At 39.4% G+C, this 22,608-nt stretch overlaps 1 protein-coding gene and 1 pseudogene across 1 annotated transcript; both read left to right on the forward strand.

Annotated features, from left to right (window-relative positions):
* The first annotated feature begins 2,328 nt into the window (after positions 1-2,328).
* On the forward strand, positions 2,329-3,525 carry PABPC4L (poly(A) binding protein cytoplasmic 4 like). The gene has a single exon (XM_066253471.1). The coding sequence runs from the start codon at positions 2,329-2,331 to the stop codon at positions 3,439-3,441; it is 1,113 nt and encodes a 370-aa protein (XP_066109568.1). The 3' UTR covers positions 3,442-3,525.
* Positions 3,526-7,294: 3,769 nt separating this feature from the next.
* LOC136319439 (alpha-enolase pseudogene) lies at positions 7,295-15,259 on the forward strand (annotated as a pseudogene).
* Positions 15,260-22,608: the final 7,349 nt, after the last annotated feature.

The following is a 22,608-nucleotide window of genomic DNA, read 5'->3' on the forward strand; positions in this document are numbered from 1 at the left end:
AATCTGGAAACTCACTTTCCATAAAACATTGAGTGAACATCACACTGAGATAAAATAAGAAGCCCATGAGTTTTTTAAATAAGGTGGTATCTTGCTATAGCTGAATTACTGTACAAAGAACTAATGTGCTTTTAGGCATTTTTCTTAGAAATAAAGTCTCGAGATAAAATTTTCAGGAAATATACATTTAGAAAATTTTTTAAAATCTGATAATATTGATGATGATGATTACTTTCATTTACTTTAAACAATTCCAAACAGTGACTGAATGTTAAAGCATGTGTTGAATGATGTGGATGTCCACCATGTGTTTTTCTTCCCTTTTGAAACCATTGCCCAGAAGACGTGGGTGAAGAAAGGATTACTCAATTTATTAATTTGAACAAATTATCCTACAAAGATAACACATATAAGAATAACGTTCAGAAGCAGAGAACATTAATTATGATTAATTTGTGAGGAATCACAGACCCGTTATTCGATTTTTGATGGGGTAAAAGCAATATAGATTTTATAGTGAAAATCACGGGGCATATTTAGTGGCAGGTTTTTTTAGTGTATTACTAAGAATAAATTTACTAGAGTATCCTTATCTTCTGAATGAGATATATATATATATTTTTTTTTTTTCTAGTCTAATGTTAGACAAGAGCATTTGTATCATTCAGGAGCTCTTTAGAAATGTAGAATTTTCAGTACATTCCAAAACACTGAATAAGAATCTGTTTTTAAACAAGATCTTCAAATAATTCCTATGTTGATAAAAATTTGGAAAACACTATATTAGCCTTAAACAAACCCATCCGTTCAATTCAGCGTTGGAGGTAATATTCTTTAAGATGCATTATGGTTCAAAATTTAAGGTTTTATGTGAATGATGTTGAGGGATTTATTCAATGCTAGAGGAAATGAAACCAATGTTACTTAAAGCGTTTTATATCCTACATGCTATGTTAGACATTTCCAAGTCTATTAATTCATTTAATCCTTATAACACTCTAGGGACACTATCTCCATGTCTTTGGGCATGAAAACCACCTCAGGTTAAAACGTTCTTGGATTCCCCCAGTAAACGTTGAACATCCCATTGCTAAAAGTCCCTGAGTTAAGCCTGGAAATAAAATGAGCATGGTCACTACTGTCATGGAATGTACAATAGACTGCAATTAGACCAGCGTTACGAAAGTACAAGGTAGTACACGTTTCTAAGAGGGAAACTTCAACTTTCGTAAGTTGTTTCGGGAAAAAGAATCTAAACTGATTTCTGAAAGACACATTTTTGTAAAGTCGGCCCTTAAAAAAAAAGTGATTATGTCACGCAGTTTAATAAGGGGAAGCGAGCAGCAGTTGACGCTGGAACATGGCAGGAATCCTGCAGGATTTTGTAGAGCAAGGTGCAAATGTTGGAACCGAGCCCAGGTGGGAAGGAAGGCCCCGAGGCTGTGGGCTTGTAAGTGACAGGCCCCGAGTGTTTGGATGAGCTGGTTTGGAAGGGGGTGGGAGATCGCCCCTCCCCCGCCGCCTCTCCACCTTGTCGCCGCCTCCCGCTTCCCAGCCCGACTGACTGTCCGAGGAGGTGGGAAACGCGGGAGAGGGGGAGCCCAGGAAAAACACTCGACATCTAGGCAAGAGGAAACAACCCCTTTGGCAGCGAGTGCGCGGGAAGTTCAGCGCGCGAGTTCCGGCTTTCCGGCCCGCCGCGGGTGAGCCCCCGGCCCAGCCCCGCGCTGCGCCCGCCCGGCGGCCGCGATCCAGCCTGCGGCGTCGGTCTGTCCGCTTCCCGGGGCCGCGCGGGGGCTGCGCGCCCGAGGCCGGCGCGGTTCGGCCCGCCCGCAGCCCGCGCAGTCCCAGCCGGCTGCAGCGCAGCGCCTGCGGAACCTGGTCCCGGGAGGCTTCGGATCGGGCCGCGGCCTCCAAGGCCACTTGTGGAGCTCCTGTCCCCACGGCTGTAAGTCTGAGCCAGCCGGCGCGAGGCCTGTTGTCACTGGGATCCCGGCCAGCAGCGTGTCCGCGCGCGGCGCCCGGACTGCGGGCCAGCCGCCCCTCGAAGCGTTCGCGCGCGTTCGCTGGAAGGAACGTGTCCCTGGCAGCATCTCTCCGGGCTGGAAAGTTCTGTCGCAGGTTTCCAGGGAGGGCCTGATTGGTCGCCGGGGGGCCTTTAGATGACCGTGGTGTCTGACCCCGGGGGAGCTGTCCCTGAACCCCATCTCTCCAGCTCCGAGAGGTGATCCTGAGGCCACCACGCGTGAGCTTGGCCACCCTCCTGCAGGAATTGCCGCAACAGCTCCTGGAGGCAGGCACTCTCATTGGGGGGGGGGGGGCAGCATGATGAATGTAGACCCCAAGTACCGCCAGGCCTCCCTGTATGTCGGCGACCTCCATGAAGAGGTCACTGAGGACATGCTATTCAGGAAGTTCAACACAGTGGGGCCTGTGCTGTCCATCCGCATCTGCAGGGACTTGGTCACCGGCTGCTCCCTGGGCTATGCCTACGTCAACTTCCTCCACGAGGCCGACGCCCAGAAGGCCCTGGACACCATGAACTTCGACATAGTACAGGGCAAATCCATCCGGCTCATGTGGTCTCAGCGGGACGCCTATCTAAGGAAATCTGGAATCGGGAACGTGTTCATCAAGAATCTGGACAAGTCTATTGACAACAAAACGCTTTACGAACACTTTTCGGCCTTTGGGAAGATCCTCTCCTCCAAGGTGATGAGTGATGATCAGGGCTCCCGGGGCTATGCGTTTGTGCACTTTCAGAACCAGGCTGCCGCGGACAGGGCCATTGAGCAGATGGACGGGACTGTGCTGAAGGACTGTCGCTTATTTGTCGGCCGCTTTAAGAGCCGCAAAGACCGGGAAGCTGAGCTCCAGAATAAAGCCAATGAATTCACCAACGTTTACATAAAAAATTTTGGATATGGCATGACTGATGACGCCCTGAAGGAAGTTTTCAGCCGATATGGCAAGATCCTAAGTGTTAAGGTGATGACAGATGCCAGTGGGAACTCCAAAGGCTTTGGCTTCGTGAGTTTTGATAGCCACGAGGCTGCCAAAAAAGCTGTCGAAGAAATGAATGGGATGAACGTCAACGGACAGCTGCTTTTTGTAGGTCGGGCACAGAAGAAAGCAGAGCGCCAAGCGGAGTTAAAGCAAAAATTTGAGCAGATGAGGCAGGAACGATTTTGGCGACGCAGAGGGGAGAAGCTCTACGTTAAGAACCTCGATGAGACCATTGATGAGGAAAACCTACGGAGGGTGTTTTCTTCCTTTGGCTCAATTAGCAGAGTTAAGGTAATGCAGGAAGGAGGACGAAGCAAAGGGTTTGGCTTGATCTGCTTCTCCTCTCCTGAGGAGGCCACAAAGGCAATGGCTGCAATGAATGGCCGCATCTTGGGCTCCAAGCCTCTCAGCATCGCGGTGGCCCAGAGGCCCTAGGGGAGATAGACTTCCTCCACCAGCCGGTGAATGCCCGCGGGTGGGGAAATGATCGTGACCTCTGCCAGAATTGTCCTCATTCGAGTTTAAATCCCACTGAGAGCTGCTTAGCTTAGTAAACTTGGTGATAAATGCTTTGACTACAAAGCTATTTTATTTTTATTTTGTGGAGAAATAAGTGAATCTTAGAAGGTTGGTTTATTGTACAGAGACACACCTTAACTAAATTATATTTCTTTTTCTGATTTTGGTGTATTCCTAAGATTGGTATAATTCGATATGTTTTTATTATACATTTGAATCAACTAAAGTGAGGTAAATGATTCTGTTGCATGTTTTTTTTTATTTTAATAATATTGCGAGCTTTAACTTATTCTTTGAAAATATGATCAAAATAATTCTTTTATGTAAGGATGGTGAAGTCATTTATTTTTACAAACAGAAAATTTTCTAATTTCTCATCTAAGTTTGCTTTAATGGAACCAAAAATTTAAAAGTTGCTAGTACAAATTTAATATCTAATTTTGTTTTGAATTAATGTTTAAAGTACTGGTTGAACTTCTTTTAAGTTCATATTCTGACAGTTGATTTTCTGATGACTGGAACTAATGATGGCAGTTTTTAATGTTGCCTACAAACCTGCTTTATAGGATATTGCTGTTTTTTCCATTGGTTGACTATAAGTCAGTTGCTTGCTAGCTATCAAAATTGTGACTTGAATAGTTAAACCTTCATTTCTACCTTCCTTAAATCATAGACATATCAATTTAGATGACAAAAAGTTAACCTTGTCTTAATTGTCTTCATACCTATAGAGCTTATATTATGCCTTAAGTGTTTATCAGATACCCTATATTAGAAAAGTCCTATATATAGAACATAGAAATTATGTATACTTACCAGTTATGCTTTTTAGTGTCTATTTTATACTGTTCCATGTAGTGATATTGTCTTAGGGTTCAGAAAAGTAAAAATTGCTTTATTTTTATGAACTCTTGTCTCCCTTTATTAGATCATGAGAGCTGTGTCACCCCTTAAGTTTCACTCTTAGCCTTGATTGATCGGAAGGTCAGTAATTGGTTTTCTGATAAGTTGAAGCTATGTCACTTAGCCTGTTGTCTAGAATAATTTTAATTTTAGTCCCATTTCCAGAACTTTCTTTCTCTCCTGCTTTTGTCTTTATCTCTTAGCTTCTTTTTGTATTTTTTAAAAGGGCTTTATTATATTCATTATTACTCCATACTGTCTGAAATATACTTTGAAAATAGAGGCAAGAGTTATTTACTGGCATCTAAATAATTTTTTTTTAATTCTGACTTACTCATACCAAAGGTATTTAGAAAATAGTTTTGTTGTTGTTGCTGTTTTATTTTTTAATCTTGGTTATTTTCTGTAGCCATATAGTCAGATCTTCTGTTCCATATATTAGCATACAAAGGAAATGTTAAAATTTTTGACAGTACTTTAGCTATGAAAGAATGAGAAATGACTGTTTATTTTTGTATAAATTATATGTATATTAATCACAGATTTTCTAAATTAAAATTCTCTTCTAGACAATGAAAACAATTATAGCTACATATAATCCTATTATTCAGACAGATCTGTTAAAATTTGTTGCATATTTTCCCACTTTTTTCTATGCATATACTCATAATTTAACAAAACCAGAATTATAAAACTTACTTGAAATTGCTTTCTTAATTTGACAATATATCATAGTCAACTTTCATGTCTACAAATAATTGCTTATAATTTTAATGACTTTTACCTTTCACTTATTATTTGTACCATAATATAACAAATTCTTCTTAATAAATATATAGGATACTAGATTCCCTCCCACCATTTGTTTTTGTTCCTCTATCATGAACAGCTTGTAGATAAATATCCTTGTACTCATGTATGCTGGTATATCCATTTATTTTCCTAAGAAAATATATATTTCCTTGAAATTAATGTTTAAAAGAAAGCAATTTTAAAAATAATTTTTATAAATAATTGCACAAATGCTCCCAGAAAACTTAATGTGACTTACGATTCCATTATCAGTGTGCTTTCTATATACTTCAAGCACAAGGACCTTTAAGTTGTAGACCAATTCAATATGATATGTAATGCCAAATATTTCATGGTTACTTTTACATTTTTATTATTTGAAGTCTTTTACTTAGATTACTTTGATGCTATGTTTCAAAACACTTGGAACACCTCAAATATATTGACCCCCATACACATAAAACCTGTATTGTCTTCTCTTACTTTCAGTGTTTCATTGTCTCAGTATTTTATAGACAAAATTTGTGTCTGTAGAGTATCTTATCCACAAGCTGTAGTAAATCTTTTAGAAATGTCTTGCTTTTCAATATTTACTGCCATGTTTCGGTGAATACTGATCTACTGTAAGAATCTATGTGAAACTCATGTGCCAACTCTAATTCATTGGCTCTCTGAATCACTGTGTTATGAAGTAGTTACCTCAAAAGCAGAGTGTTTAAGAAAGGGTACCAGGCAACAGGATGGGAAGAGTAGTGGTTGTGTCGAGCCTTGACATCTCTTTCTGAATAATCTAGTCTATCAAGATATTTGAACAATATTTCATAATGCTTAAAAGTGGATTACCAAAATCATATCAGGGAACTGTTCTCACATATGTGCACAAGGAAGTAATAGGATATACATCAGATGTCTAGGGGAATTATAACCATAATTTCATGGCACAATAAACTACCATTTAGTAGGAAGTACTTAATTATTTGCTATAAGAAATAACTAAGTTTACAAAAATATATGATCCTGTGTATTTTCTTGATTAACTTATTTAAATTGTGTTCATTCTAATTTTTTTGTGTGTGATAGTATCAAGTCATCCTAGTTGGTAGTCCAGGTTCATTATTTCAAGAAAATTTAATCTTGTATGTCTGAGTGCCTTGAATAAGTAAGAAGAATCTTTATGTGAAGCATTCTAGTAAAAGCTAATATTCGTAGAGATGCCTTGAGCTATTGCTTCTACTCTTGCCTCCCTCCCCCACACTCATTGCCAAGTTTGTTGTGTAAATGCCTGCTTGCATGTACCATCAATGCAATCAATGTGCCTTTACCATTTTATTTTTAAATGGAAATTTATAGTTGCTAATAATAAACTTAATTAAAGTGGCTTAGAATTGGTATTTTTATGTTCTTAATATTTTGTAAGTCCATATTGAAAAAGATCAAATAAAGTCTAGTCATTCAATGGTGAAGACATGTTTGAAAATGATTTCTGTTCATTCAATGTTTGTTTCTGTTTTTTTTTAAAGATGAGTTCTCTTAGTAAATAATCTGAAAACAACTTATATTTTTTAATGAAGACACACACTCTTGCATGTTTTCAAAAGACCAACTTTCACATGAACCAGCATTACTTTTTCTAAGTTACTCATACTTATGGAACCATGATTGAGAAGAACCACTAATGTAGATCAGATTTTTAATTGCTATTTTAAAGACACTTATAAATTTGATTGATGTAAAATTGTTAAGGTGTTAGAATTAGTTTACTCATTAGTATAAATGTATTTGAAAATATGCTTCATAATGTCTTTTTAAAAAGTAGATATAAAGCCGTGGGTAGAAAAGAGAGTATTTTAAATCTATAGTTTTAAAAGGTAAAACAAATTAAATATCCTCAGGATATCTTTGGTTTCAAGTAGAAGAAATTCCCAACTCGCAGTAGAAAAGGAAATTTTACCTAACAAAATCTTCAGACTTATATCTTCAGGTATAGTGTATCAGGCCTTCAACGCCATTTCTTTTGGAGTTTCTTGGCTCTTCCCCCTCCATATCATAGTTTCACCTTCAGGCAAATGGCGAGATGGTTACAGGAATTCGTCATCACATTGAGACAGTAACATTCAGGTGAAGTCTTTCCTAGAAATCTTTTATTACCCTTCCCCCTCAGTTTTCATTGTCCATTATTGGTATATTGGTTCACCAAGATCTGCCATGAAAATTGAGAAAGGTGTCAGTGTTCCAAATTCTATGTAGAATGGGCTTATGATAGGAAAAAAAGAGTAGTACTAAATTCTGGATATATTTCATTATATTTAATTTTGAATTTCAGTGTTTATTATTTCTTTAACCTTTACTCAACATAGGTCTGAAAATGACATTTTCACCCTCTTTGGCCAGTTTGCTCAGTTGGTTATAGCATCACCCAAATATACCAAGATTGCGGGTTTGATCTACGGTCAGGGCACAGACGGGAGGCCACCAGGGGATGCATGAACAAGTAGAACAACAAATCGATGTTTCTCTTTTTCTTTCTCTGTCCCTCTGTCTCTCCCTTCCTTTTTCTCTCTCTCAAATCAGTAAAAAAAAAAATTAATAGAATTTAAAATCATATTTTCTCCCTACAAATAGTTTTCAACACTTGAGTCAACCTGGTGATTTTTCTCTATCTCAAGTTGGAAGCAATAATTATACAATATAATCTGTATAAAATTTATTTTTGTTTGGTAATGGAACTCATGTTTTTACATAATTATACTTACTCTATTAGATCCAAATTAAGCATCAACTGAAAATTATATCTGAAAAGGTCAGATTCAATTTAGTCACCCAAGTGGGTTTCCACCAAAAATAATTATCAACAGATTACAAATGGTCCATAAGGTTCCAGAATAAATTCACATTTAATAAAATGTTATATGCCTACAAAATGTCCCAAATATATAAAAAATAACCACAAAGATAAATAGGTGCTAAATTTCATTTAAATTATTGGAATTAGCTGACTTACCCAGAGCTTTTAAGTGATTTTTTTATGTACTACACAAATGTGTTGTAACTCTCACACATTTTAACCATGTAACATATAAATGTAGGAAATTCTGAGTTACAATACATTAGGATTTGAATTTGTTAAGGTCAGATTATTTGCAAGTTATTATTTTTATAGAGAGAATATATTTATAGCTTTGTGTTTTTTTGTCCTCTTGCTCATGTCTTATCTTAGAGTTCACTGAATACTCTTATCTATAGTGCAGTTCCCCTGAATGAAACAATTAAATACATCAAGCAAGGGAAGAAAAATGATCCTACCAGTGGCATTCTTTGCCATAGTAGAGAAAATGCTTAGCTTCTAAGAGAAATTGGCAGTTTGTACAATAATATTGCATCGGATTTTGTTCAACCGTTTATATTTACATCACCTTAGATATTACATATATTTCCAGTTTGAAGTTCTGCCAAATACTAAGAGTGCATTTGAGTTTCAAAGGCAGTGTCGCTGAAGTGTTGGAGATTATAAAGCTTTTTGTTTGTTGGTTTGTTTGTTTTTTTATTATTATTATTATTATTTCATTTTTCCGAAGCTGGAAACGGGAAGGCAGTCAGACAGACTCCCGCATGCGCCCGACCGGGATCCACCCGGCATGCCCACCAGGGGGTGATGCTCTGCCCATCTGGGGCGTCGCTCTGTTGCATCCAGAACCATTCTAGCGCCTGAGGCAGAGGCCACAGAGCCATCCCCAGTGCCCGGGCCATCTTTGCTCCAATGGAGCCTCGGCTGCGGGAGGGGAAGAGAGAGTCGGAGAGGAAGGAGAGGGGGAGGGGTGGAGAAGCAGATGGGCGCTTCTCCTATGTGCCCTAGCTGGGAATTGAACCTGGGACTCCTGCACGCCAGGCCGACGCTCTACCTCTGAGCCAACCGGCCAGGGCGTTTGTTTCTTTTTTAACATAAAGTGAACATTGGTCATGATCCATTGTATTGTGGGTTTGTGTGTGCGTGTTTTAAATTGGCATTTTCAATGGGATTTGCTTATCTCAGGCAACCATATCTGACAGTCTCTAGTGAATCACAATTTTGATTTACATTTCGTATTATCTTTGTAAATGTGCCAGTGGTATACTAGTCCACCATGGTTTGACATATTGCCAATTCTAGTTTCTTGAAGTTAAAGTAAGCCTTTATAATAGTAATTCCAGCAAATCTTTGTTAATGGAAGACTTGTCTCAACTGGAATGCAAGCCAGATCTTAGAATTATAACTAGACTATTTTGACACATTATTATTTACTGAATTACTGTGTTAATTCAGGGAGGTGTTAGAAATGACAATCTAGTAGCATTCACTTCTCTATTCACTAATATTTCATACATAGCACTTATACAAGTAACATTTATATTGTATAGATTACAGTTCCTAAAAAGCAATTGATGTGGAAGGTATATCGTAATCTTATTTTTATTTACCCAAGATAATTTTGGCAAATGCAAATTAGATGATGCCATTAGTTTGAAAACCTTGCCTGGGCTTCCTTTACCTTTAAAGTTAAAGTAGTCAAGTATAAATCTTTACCATGACCTTCGATCCTAGGGGACTTTGAATTCTTTGGTCCCTGTCTATCTTTTCTTATGCTACTACACTGCTCACCAATATTAGGGGATATTGTATCACTTCATATTCATTTTAAAATAGCCCCTAGTTTTTATGAGCAGTAGATTTTCCTTGCTCAGCATGCTGTTCTTATTTCAGTTTCTTACATTGTCAAGCTAATCCCTGCCTCACTCAAAGCTTTAACTTTTTATCAAATAATATGCTGTGTGTTGCATGGGGTAAAAGAAATATTCCAATTGGTTTATGATAAAAAAATAATGATGAGATCATTTATTACCTTATCAAAGTAAGAGATCTTTTTTTCAAAATGGAAGTATTTTTTTTCTTTTTATTTCTTCACAACTGTCAATGAAGGCTCCCTATTGGATAGCCCTTTATAGAGGCAGCAGTCATTTTTGTTTGTTTCTTTTTGCTTGTCTGTCTGTCTTTCTTTTCTTCAATTAGACTACATGGCAAAGTATAGTAAGGAAAAAAAGCAAGTCTCTAAAAAGATCAGGGAGGCTCACTTTTAAATATTTAGAATGTTATTTTTTAATATTTTATTATGATTTTAAGTAACAACTCATTCTTCTAACTACCTTTGCTTTACCATGTTGTAGGATGTAATATGGATATGTTACTTTGAGAGAGCTCTGATCTTATTCTTATAAAAACACATGATAGAAATTGTGCTGCCTTTGTAAGAGAAAAGTAAAGCAATGCCTAAGTCATTAAAGAGATGAAGTATGGGGTAGAGAAGGAACAATTCACAGCAAATCATTGTATCTTACCAAATCTGTCATTGGGTATCTGCTTGGGGATGCACACATTAGATCTAAGAAAGTATGGCAGAAAAGTTTGGGAAAAATATATATATATTAATTAAACATATTTATTTATTTGATTTTTTATTTTAAAAACTTTATTAATTGAAATGTAATATACACACAGAAAAACAGATAAACATTTTAAGCATATAATATGATAAATAAAACAAAAATATGTATATAGAAAATAAAATTGAATATATCTCCCTTGATCCAAAGGGCTGATTAAATGAGCAAAAACTTTATAGACAAAGAAGTACTGAACATTTTTCATCAATAATCTAGACCTTAAATATTGAAATCTTAACCCAGATAAAGACACTACATTTCTTTTAACTTAACAGAAAATGTTCATGAAAATTGAGCATTTTTATATCACAAAGAGAATCTTAATGCATTAAAAAAGTAAAAACAAAGGCCATTCTCTGAACTCTTTTCTATTAAACTATTAACTATTAAAAGTAGATATTTATATGCCTGGCTGTGGCGCAGTAATTAGAGCATTGGCCTAGGATGCTGAGGACCCAGGTTCAAAGCCTCCATGTCACCATTTTGAGCACGGGGTGGCTCGTTTGAGCGTGGGATCATAGACATAACTCCATGTTCCCTTGCTTGAGCCCAGAGGTCGCTGCTTGGCTATAGTCCCCTAGTCAATGCACATATGAGAAAGAAATCAATGAACAACTAAGGGTCTGCAAGGAAGAACTGATATTTCTCATCTCTTTCCCTCCTGTCTGTCTTTATCTGTCTTTCTGTCTCCCTCTCTTGCTTAAAAACAAATAAAAAGAATATTTAAAACAAAATTTAAAAATATAAGAAAAACTAAGTTAAAAAAAAGGAAAACTAAGTTATCAAACTGCAACATATCTAAAAATTTTAACAGTATGGAGTTTGCGATACAACTAATATAATTATCAGAAGAAATTTCATAGAATTAAATGTAGATCAATATTAATTATAAAAAATAATGTAAAACAAATTAATCATCAAATTTTAAAAAGTGATTGAAAACCAGTAAGTGAAATCAAAAGAAGACAGAAGAAATGACTTGAAGGAATTGCCCCCTCAGTTAAAGTAGTACCAAAACTGTTGAATGAACAGAATCCCTACCCTCTGCCACTTTTAGATGATCTACATAAAAATCGTTAACTTAAACAGGAAAATGGTTTTTATTTACCCTCTATGTAACTAGACAGATTCAAATCTTTAATATTAAAGTATTTAAGATGTACCAATAGGCACAATGCTTACCAATAACCACAGCATAAATAAACTGTTCCTATATATATAACTTTTATATGAATACTTCATAGTATACGTACAGGCGCACTGTAAATATAGCGGGTGTGGTTCCGGACCGCCGCAATAAAGTGAGTCATCATCTTTCTGCTGCTGGGGGATCTTGCCTTCAATTTGTAAAGAAAGTAACATTGGTGAGTCCAGCAAAGTGAAATGAAATCAAACGAAGTATGCTGGTACAGTCTATCTCAGGAGAGTGATTTTCTCTCCAGAACCTGTTGAAATAGCATCATTTTTCTGTGCATCCACATTTGTGAGAACATTTTGATGAATACGATGGTTTCTGTGTGATCGATATTAGTTTAAAGCTGCTGGATATCCTTGGAGAGCTAGCTAATCATGAAGGTAGAAATTCCTCCACATTCATGTTGTCAAGTGACAGTAGATTTAAGAGGCAATGAACATTATTTACTAAAAAAGAAAATGTTTTCCCTTATGCAGTTACTGTTAGAGGAATCATTAGCCACAACAAAAACTCTATAAGTCAGTTAAGCATATGTCTCATTCTATAATTTATACTTCTTAACCATCTGTGATCCCTTGAGTCAAGATTAGTTTAGAAATACAAAGAGAACCCTAAAACTAAATGATTTCTATTGTAAAATGAACATGTAAATTATCTGTCAAATTAGTTGTACTTAGTTATTAATTTTTGCATAATGACATACGTTCTCTTTGGGTCTCCTCAGGCTCTGACAGATAACACTTTTATAAATGTTACTTAAGTTCCAATTACAGCACAAATCTTGTAGAAATGTACTATTACTCTAAATACGCAAAAGTGAGCAATCCTGGTATTCCTTATGGCTCAATCTGAATGTAGTGTTTCCTGTGTTTTTGTTTCTTACATGGCACACTAAATATTGCAACTCTTGAGGGGGGATGCATTCAGGGTGACCCTAGAATCTATGTAAACAGAATTAATTAAATTAAAAAAATTTTTAAGTTGGTAACGCATTGTACAATTATTAGAATCAGTTCATGTGAATTTCAGTTTAGAGATGAAATTATAAAAATATCTTCTGGTGTGAAAGCTGTCTTTTTTTTTTTTGAGGTTAACATTAAAAAAACTGTGTAAAACATAGCTACAATTAATCACACCACCAGTGTTCCACCTGAATTATTCTGATTTTGTCATAGCTACTTTATGTCTTAAATTATAAGGGGGACCTGAGTTTGCCACCCCAAAATATGCCTTTTGGGGTTCTAATTTTAAGCTGGTTATTTTTAAGAAACAAAAGACTCAGAAAGAAGATTAGATCCTTGTCCTTTACCTGCCTAAAGGAATTCAGAGAGAAAAAGCTGCTTGGGAAGGGAACCTTGCCATATTCACCTTAGCTGTTTCCCTAACACATCGACCTTAATATGTATGAATTAAGTGTTGCAGATAAGGAGACTCCAGACAAGTTTGTTTGTTAGGTTCTTCTCTCTTTCCCCTTGTTTCTGAGTGGCCTAGCAAGAATTTTTTTTTACTGTGTGTTTGCTCTTTCTCATCTGCCTGTGAATTGCCTCTTTTCTCTCTCACGCTTGCGTCCAGAGATCTATTCTTCTGAAGTCCTCATATACACATAGGTAATAACTTTGGTCATTTTCTTCTGTTAATCTGCAACATGTTAATTTGACTATTAGTTCAGCTAAAAGAATTTAGAAGGTGGGACAAAAGTTATTTTTCTGCCCCCACAGAATAAAATGTATAAAATCAACAAAACCAAATGTTGGTGCTCTGAAATGATTTATGATTCATAAAACCTTGTTAAGACTTATCAATAAAGAAAACACAGACTAAAAATATCAGGAATAAAATTCGAAGACATTACTCAGATCCAACAGTCAGTAATAAACAAACAATAAACAGATTTATGTTAATGTATTTTAAAATTATAATAATTTTCCAAAATCTATGGAAAAACATGACTTATAAAACTGAAACAAGAAACAATAGAAAGCCTAATACTAAAATATTTTTACAAAGAACACTCTAGGACCAGAATTCATCTCTAGTAAATTTTTCCAAATAGTTAAGTAAAAATTTTCAAAAATCTTACATGAAATTATTTAGAGAATAAAAAGTTATAATACTTATTAATATAAAATGCAACATATTTTTTACAACAAAATCTGAAACTAATATTAAAAGCAAGGATTATTATAACCAATGTCTCTTATAGATATTAGATGAAAAAAACTTAAAGAAAAATATTATTACAATGAGAAATTATTTTATCAGAAAAAAAAATAGACAAGCACAAGCCATTGAGAAAAACAGTTACAATTCATATATCTGACAAAAGACCTGATTTCAGGTAATGTGAAATTTTCCTACAAATCATTAATAAGAGTTACAATCCATTAGAAAATTGAGAAAAGACTTGAAAAGACCTTTAAAAATAATATTCAGGACTGACCTGTGGTGGCGCAGTGGATAAAGTGTCAACCTGGAACACTGGGGTCGCTGATTCGAAACCCTGGGCTTCCCTGGTCAAGGCACATATGGGAGTTGATGCTTCCTGCTCCTTCCTACTTCCCCGCCACACACACACTCTCTGTCTCACCACTCTAAAATGAATAAATAAATTTTTAAATATTCAAAAAATAAATAAATAAAATGAATATTCAGTAACCATTATGTATATAAAAACCTGCTTGATTTTATTTGCTGCAAATTAACATTATAATATTGCAACACTTGGCTGACCAGATTGTCACAAGGTGACAATCTGAGGTCACCTTGCCAGTTCTCATGCTAGCAACAAGATGGTCATGCAGGAGTTTATATTCCTTCCCATTGATGCAATAAATTTCAGGGAAGCCGTGTGCATTGGTACAGAGATTTATCACAACCTAAAAAATGTCATTAAGAAGAAATAGGTGAAAGATGCCACCAACGTGGGGCAGGAAGACAGATTTGCTCCCAGAGAATAAAGAAGCCTTAGAACTGCTAAAGAATGCAGTGGGGAGAACCTGCTACAAGGAGAACCTTGACACTGGCATGGACGTGGCTGCCTATTAATTCTTCAGGTTGGGAAAGTGTGACCTGAACTTCACCCAGTGACTCCAGGAGGTACATCCCAGCTGACAAGTTGGTGGTCTGGATAAGCCCTTCATCAAGGACTACTGAATGGTAAGCACTGAAGGTGCTTTTGACCAATATTACTGGAAAACCCAACAGAAGGACACTGCCGCTACAGGATCCCAGGTAGAGGATGATCTCACAGCAATGAACAGTTAGCAGATTTTGAATGCCATGGCGGAGAAATTGTTCAGCTGCCTCCTGCTCGTGGCGATCCAGCCTAGCTCTGTGACCAAGTCTCTTCAGATGTGTAAGCTGGCCTAGTCTGACGGGTGGTGCAGAGTGGTGTCTCCTTCATCATTCTGGGGTGACTGGGGCTTTGGCCTGGGCGAATCCGAACTGGTCCACCTTGATGATCTGAGCACTGGTCACTACAGCCAGCTCCTCAGATTTAACGAGAAACTGAACAACAAAGCTAAATTTGTCCCCAGGAGCTTCAGAAACCCCATAGTCAAGTAAGCTCTGGCCAGGTGAGGCCTGAGTCTCTAATTGTCTGAGTAGACCTCTGACTCCTGATGTTTACTTACCAGGACAGTTCAAGGTCCCAGTAGATATTTATTGTAAAAAGACCTCTGATGATTAACTCACCTCTATCTTCCCTGGGATGTTCTCTCACTGCTTCCATAGTTCTGCTAAAGAAACCAAGTTTGACCATCGGAACCCAGTTGGACACCCTAGTTCTATAATCATGGCATCAACCCAAATCATTGTTTCACTTGCCTTCTAAGCAAGTGTCTGAGGCATGTGTACACACAGCATGACCTCCCAGGTGTCCTCGGGCAAGATCCCCAGTGGTTTTGTGTGCAAAATAAAAAGGCTTCAGTGATCAGGAACAAATTAAGTGATCAGAGGATTTAATTAATAGAAGTTAATATCAGAAGAAATGTTTTATACTTGCTTATTTTATTCTTATAATTTGTTAGTTTTGGTGAACAAAGAAAAAATTAAGTAAAACGACTTTTACAAATACTGGGAAAACTCTGACCATGTTCGGGGAGATAATCATTTTGTGCACAATTGTGAGGTCTTAGATGCTTTGTTCTTTTTATTTTTTATTGAGTCATGATACATGTACACTTAAGTATCCAGAATGCCCCTGTACAGCTCCCTGATTTTCATACAAATGTCTGTGTAATCACACAAAGGTCAGGAATAGGACTCTGCCAGTCTTCTGGAGTCTCTTCCAGGTCCCTTCCTATCCCAGCCCCATTTCTTTCCCCAAAGTAAACACTACCCCGAATCCTAACACAATCCAGTAGTTTGGGCTGCTTTTTACTTATCTAAATGGAATCAACTTGTATAAAGTTTGTGTATCCATCCCCATTTTCATGGCTATATGATTTCTCATTTATTAATATACTGAAATGTGTTTATTTCTTCATCTACTTATGGACATCCGGGTTATTTTTTACTTCAGGTTGTTAGAGAAAATGTTGGAAAACATAATATAAAATCTTCAATGTGAAATACATGCAGGTATTGTGATTGTGTTATGATTTAATTAATTAATTATACCCTATTGCTAATTCTCACACAAATCCCAGTAGTCTAGGAATACCAAGAGTGAAAAAGTCTTGTATGCTGAGTTGGACTTGGCAGATCTATGCCCCTAAAAGTCAAAGTGAACAGGAAAAAACATGGCCATTCCTGGGACTGTAGCTAGCCCAACTTTGAAACATCTCTATCCCTAAAATTAGCTTAATTATATTAATTGATCAATATTAGCTACAAAATATCAGTACAAGCATAATTTATTAAATAACTCGAGCAAAAATAATCCTACAAATAGACCAGCATAAGTGAGCAAAGATATAGCACATGCTTATTAATTGTTGCATAGCTAAAATACCAAATAATAAAATCAAATCTCAAACAAAAAGGAGAAAACAAAAAGATTCTCTGTCCTTTGCCATGGTAGTGCTTACATTTTGTCCAAATGAAAGGAATAGCCCTAATAGCAGGCTGCTGATATGCCTGAGCCTAACAATGTGGACTTCCTCTCACTGAGCCTGTAATAGATATTGCTAGCGCTAAATACGCAACCAATTAGCAGTAGAGACAAATGTTAGGTTGTTGGGCCTGACCTGTGGTGGGGAAGTATATAAAGCATCGACTTGGAACACTCAGGTCTCTGGTTCAAAACACTGCACTTGTCTGGTCAGCGCACATATGGGAGTTGATGCTCCCTGCTCCTCTCCCCTTACTCTCTCTCTCTCTCTCTCTCTCTCTCCTCTCTAAAATGAATAAAAAATTAAAATTAAAAAAAAATTAGGTCCTTGGTATGGCTCTGTCTTTTGAGGAGTTTGTTGCATCCACCAAGCATGGGAACAAATGTCAGAGGCTTTCAGGGGTTTAGATCTTACTTTATTGGCCAAGTTTAACCTGCGCAGGGGCAAACTCTCAAGGCGTCCAGAGACACCATACCCACAAAGGGCTGCAAATGAGAGTCGCATCTGGCACTTACAACTAGGTCCTTATATAACCTAAATGAGCAAGCATTATACAGAAGCAGATGTGGCAGTTCGCTATTCGCTAGGAGGGTCGCGTGCAGCATAACAACAGGGGAAGGGTTTCACTCAGTGGCGAATTTCAAACATAAACTTCTGATGAGGGTCTCTGACTCATAGAATGCAGGATGTTTGCCCAACTCTGTGCTGATCTCTTTGTTCTCGGCCTCACAGGGACCCTGTCAGCACTTCCCTGTCCCAAGAGTTAGACTCTGGCAGCCACAGCACACCTCCCCGAACCTAACATTCCCCCATCTCTTTTGGGCATAAATCAAACCCTTGATTCTTTATCAGTGGGAAGAACGGTATAAGGTTGGGACAGAAACATTAACTTCACTACTTCTATTCTTTAAAATAACTGAGTAGCTTGTTGAACAAAATGGGCCCTAAGGACAAGAGGCATAGGAAACCAATGCATGGACCTAGTAAAGGGAGAAGGTAAGGCAAAACACCATTGAGGCTATTCCATAAGGGGCTTTCAAAAAGATTTCTTCTTCTTTTTACTATATCTTCTTGTAGCCTTTTGATTTTGTCTCAGACTATACCAGATTTGTTGGCATAGAAGCAGCAACGTTCCTGTAGAGCCAAACAGATGCCTCCCTGCTCTGCTGTAAGTAAGTCTAGACCCCTCCTATTCTGCAGGACTACTTCTGCAAAAGAATCTAATTGATCTTGAATATCTTGAATTATACTAGATATGGCTTGAATGTCATCTATTAGCTGGTTAGAAAGCTTGGCATAGGAATGAACAGCAACCCCTAGTCCAGCAGTACCAGTAGCTACGGCCCCAGTAATACCTAGGCCTACCAACAGTGGGATGAGTGTAACAGCTCTCTTAGAGCGTCCTGCAATATAGTTCAAAGTGGGGACGGGAACAGGCTCTTCCCCGGGTGTAATGTCTATGTCTGGTAGTTGAGTGGCTAGCACACAGACCCCGGTCCAATTGGCGGGAAAATAGGAGAAAGCTAGGTTACCTTCACATAGCAATACCTGCCCCCTGTTAGGGCAGAAGGAGGAGCTGAAATTAATTAATTTGCTACAATTAGCGAAATTCACAAACCCAGTGTCTATATCAAAGCTGTTATTTTGTGGGCGACTTGAGATGCAAGAGGTATTAAGGCTGAACTCTAAAAGGAATGCTAGCACTGCAGTTTGGGTGTGGGGTAAGCAAAGACTCATTGAATGCTGCTGGTAAAGCAATTGGCATAAGGGTGCCTAGAGTCAGACAGAGGCAGCAATCAGTAGCTAGGGCAGGATTTGTGGCATTTAGTGCCCGATGGGTAGCTAGGAGTATATCAGAGGATTGAGTGTCTAAGTCAACACCCCGTGCCTTTGGCAAAGCCAAAGGATGATAACTAATTTTGGGGTACGTAAGGTTAATGATTTGTTCAATTCTTTCTTGTACTATAGATTCCCTGATAGTATCTTGGGGTCTTCCACCATCCGAAATATGTAGAGGGGGTACCTTGGACCAACATACGGGCTTTCCGGCCCCCCCTCTGCATGAGGCCTGCATTGGGCCGTGTGATCCTATTTCCAGGCTCACGCCAGCTCGGGTTCTCTGAAGGATGGCAGTGAAATAGGTATTATTACTACTAGTGCATTCCTGAAAACTTTCATAACAAGAAGAGTGCATTTGATCCTGGAAGTTAGTGCACTCAGCAGGACAGGATCCTGGCTTGCCTAAAACAGTGGGAATTATGCGAGGTTTGTCACAGCAGACCCACTTTTGTGTGAGACCTCCCCCTATACTTTTCTCTGAGGCGAGGTATGCCATTTTATTAGAACAATCAACCTGTCTTGAGTCCTGCTTTGGTAGAATGGAAGAGGTTCCTCCTCTGCACTCACAAGGGGGGCCACACAGCTTCTGGAGTAGCTTTTCAGCGGTTAATGTCAGCCCCAATCCACCCTCTATAAATTTCAATAAATACAGTAGTCCTCCTAGGATGATGAATTTCCTTTTGGGATTCGTCAGTCCCCCCATTATCTGGATGCAGATGTGAACCGCAATCTTAAGGGGTCCTTGGGATCTGTGCAGACCCTCCATTTCCTCGGGTCTGAGTGCTGGGCTCCCGTTACCTCGTCAAGTTGAACTGGTTTCACGTGGGAGAGATGGATCCAATAACACTTTTCTGCTATTTTAATGGCCATGGGTCCATGAAATGGTCCATTCCAACACGGCTCAAGGTTGCCCCGTCTGTGGTTAAGAATCCACACCCACTGTCCAGGCTCCGGTGGTTCTGGTAACCGGGAGCCATGTTTCTGGTCCAGTTGGGCTGATCTCTGGAGGGCTCACACCTCGCTTCTGATGTTTTGCAGGGCCTGCATGTACTTGAAAAAATTATGATTAGAAACCTCTTCTTCCGCTCTGGTTAATCGGGGTACAAGGGGCACAGGTTACCCAAATAAGATTTCATAAGGGGTCCATTTATTGAGATAGGGGGTACATCTGGTTTTAAAAAGGGAGAAAGAGATGAGCTCCCAGTTTTCGCTGGTCTCCTCCCTTAGCTTGATTATAGTTTCTTTCAGAGTCCTGTTCATTCTTTCTACCTGTCCTGAACTTTGGGGCCTATAAATGCAATGCAATTTCCAATTAATACCTAACTTAGTGGCTAGTTCTTGAGATACTCTAGAGATAAATGCAGGTCCATTATCTGATCCTAGGGCTAGAGGAATGCCACATCTAGGTATGATTTCCCTTAATAAGACTTTGCAAACTGTGGAAGCAGCCTCTCCTCGCGTGGGGAATGCTTCTACCCATCGTGAGAAGGTGTCTACTAATACTAATAGATACTTATAACCTGACTTCCTAAGGGTCATTTCTGTGAAATCTACTTCCCATAACTCTCCAGGAGCTTTCCCCTGATACCTCACAAAGGGAGGCAACTTCTTATTCTGGGCGTTTACCTTGGCACAGATGCTGCATCTAGAGACAACGGAGTGGACAATATCCCTGATGTTGGGCCCAGAATAATATTTCTTGACAAGTTGTTCTAGCTTATTCTGCCCTAGGTGAGTGCTAGTATGAATATCTTTTACTATTTCCCTTACTATTCCCTGAGGTAAATAGAGCCGGGAGTCAGGAAGTTCTATCCATCCTTGCTGATTTTTCTTCCCCTTTAACTGTATCCCTTCCTGCTCTTCTTCTGGGGAGTATCTAGGATCCGGAGGTAGCATTGGCTTAGGCAGCAATGGCAGAAGGCTTTCTTGTGGCTTAGTGGCTGCTTCTCTTGCAGCTGAGTCTGCTAGGTTGTTACCTCTAATAATAGGAGAATCCCCCTTCTGGTGTCCTTTGCAATGGATAATGGCAACTTTGGTAAGTAGCCAAATGGCGTCGAGGAGGGCAAGAATTTCACTGCGGTTCTTAACGTCTTTCCCCCTGCTGTCAGGAGGCCTCTCTCCATATATATGGCTCTGTGAACATGGGCGGTGGTAGCAAATGCATAGCGGCTGTCCGTATAGATGTTGGTAACTTTTCCCTCTGCTATCTGTAAGGCTCTGGTTAGTCCTATTAGCTCTGCCCTCTGTGCAGATGTCCCTGTGGGCAGTGCTTTCTGCCATAGGACCTCATCTCCTGTAGTCACGGCGGCCCCTGCATACCATTGTCCATCCTTGACAAAACTACTCCCATCAGTAAAGAGAGTCAGGTCTGCCTTTCGTAGGCCTGATTCCTTAAACCCGGGCTGGAGCCAGTCACCGTGTCAAGGATTTGCTTGCAACTGTAATCCACTGTGGACTCCGGTATTGGCAACAGGGTCGCTGGGTTCAGGGCGGTTGTTTTGAGGAATTGAACAGACGGAGGGTTCAACAACTGAGCCTGATATTGTGTCAGCCTTGCATTGGATAGCCACCTGTCAGGAGGTGCTCCTAGCACTTGCTCTAGGTAATGTTCCCCAATTACTTGGATGTCCTGTCCCAAAGTCAACTTACTAGCCTCCTTGACTAGTATTGAGGTGGCAGCAAGTGCCCTCAGACATGGTGGCCATCCTGAGGCTACAAGGTCAAGTTTCTTGGACAGATAGGTGACGGGCCTCTTCCACGGCCCGAACTCCTGACTTAGTACCCCTAGAGCTATTCCTCCCTTTTCAGCTATAAATAGCTGAAAGGGTTTGGCCATATCCGGTAGGGCCAAAGCCAGGCAGTCACTAGGGCCTCCTTGAGCGCTTGGAATGCTTGCTTTTCCTTATCTGTCCATATGAATTGTTCTTCCTTTCCCCTGGTTAGTTCATGTAGGGGTCTAGTTAGTTCTGCAAAATCCAATATCCACAGTCGGCAGTATCCTACTGCACCTAGGAATTCTCGCACTTTCCTCTTGCTGCTAGGCTCGGGGATCTGCAAGACCGTCTGGATTCGCTGGCTGGACAATGTCTTTTGCCCTCCCTGTAAGTTATACCCCAAATAACTTACAGTTTGCATCACAATCGATACCCCATTCACCTGAGATCTTGTAGCAGGTCCGAGGTAGCTTCCTCACATTCTCCTTCGTCCTTGGCAGCTATGAGGATGTCATCTACATGCTGGAGCAGTACGATCGACAGATGGAAGGAGTGGAAAGCCTGCAGATCTTTACTGAGGGCCTCATTAAAAATGGTCGGGGAATTCTTAAACCCTTGTGGTAGTCTGGTCCAAGTGAACTACCCCACCAGTCCATTTTCTGGGTCATTCCATTCAAAGGCAAAGATCTCTTGGCTCTGAGGTGCCAGGGGAATACAAAAGAAGGCATCCTTCAAATCCAGGACTGAATAATAGGTATGGGTTGGGGGCAATGAGCTCAGTAAGGTATACGGGTTGGGCACTGTGGGATGGATAGTCTCTACCTGTGCATTTACCTCCCGCAGGTCCTGCACCGGGCGGTAGTCATGAATCCCCGGCTTTTGGATGGGGAGTAACGGGGTGTTCCAGGCTGATTGGCATTCTCTGAGTATGCCTGCTTTCAGCAGGCGCTGCAAGTGCCGTGCAATGCCCTGTCTGGCTCGGGCTGGGACCAGGTATTGTCTGACCCTAACAGGGCTGGCAGTGCTCAATAGCTGTACTAGGACAGGCGGTTGGTGGGTTGCCAAGCCTGGTGGATTGGTTTCTACCCAAACTTCAGGTACCCGAGCACAC

Source organism: Saccopteryx bilineata, chromosome 1 (genome assembly GCF_036850765.1).
Source record: "Saccopteryx bilineata isolate mSacBil1 chromosome 1, mSacBil1_pri_phased_curated, whole genome shotgun sequence".
In the NCBI taxonomy this organism is placed as follows: domain Eukaryota; kingdom Metazoa; phylum Chordata; class Mammalia; order Chiroptera; family Emballonuridae; genus Saccopteryx; species Saccopteryx bilineata.

What these genes read in the sequence shown, in the direction of transcription:
- PABPC4L (XM_066253471.1), top strand. Translation starts at nt 2,329, where the DNA reads ATGAATGTAGACCCCAAGTACCGCCAGGCCTCCCTGTATGTCGGCGAC.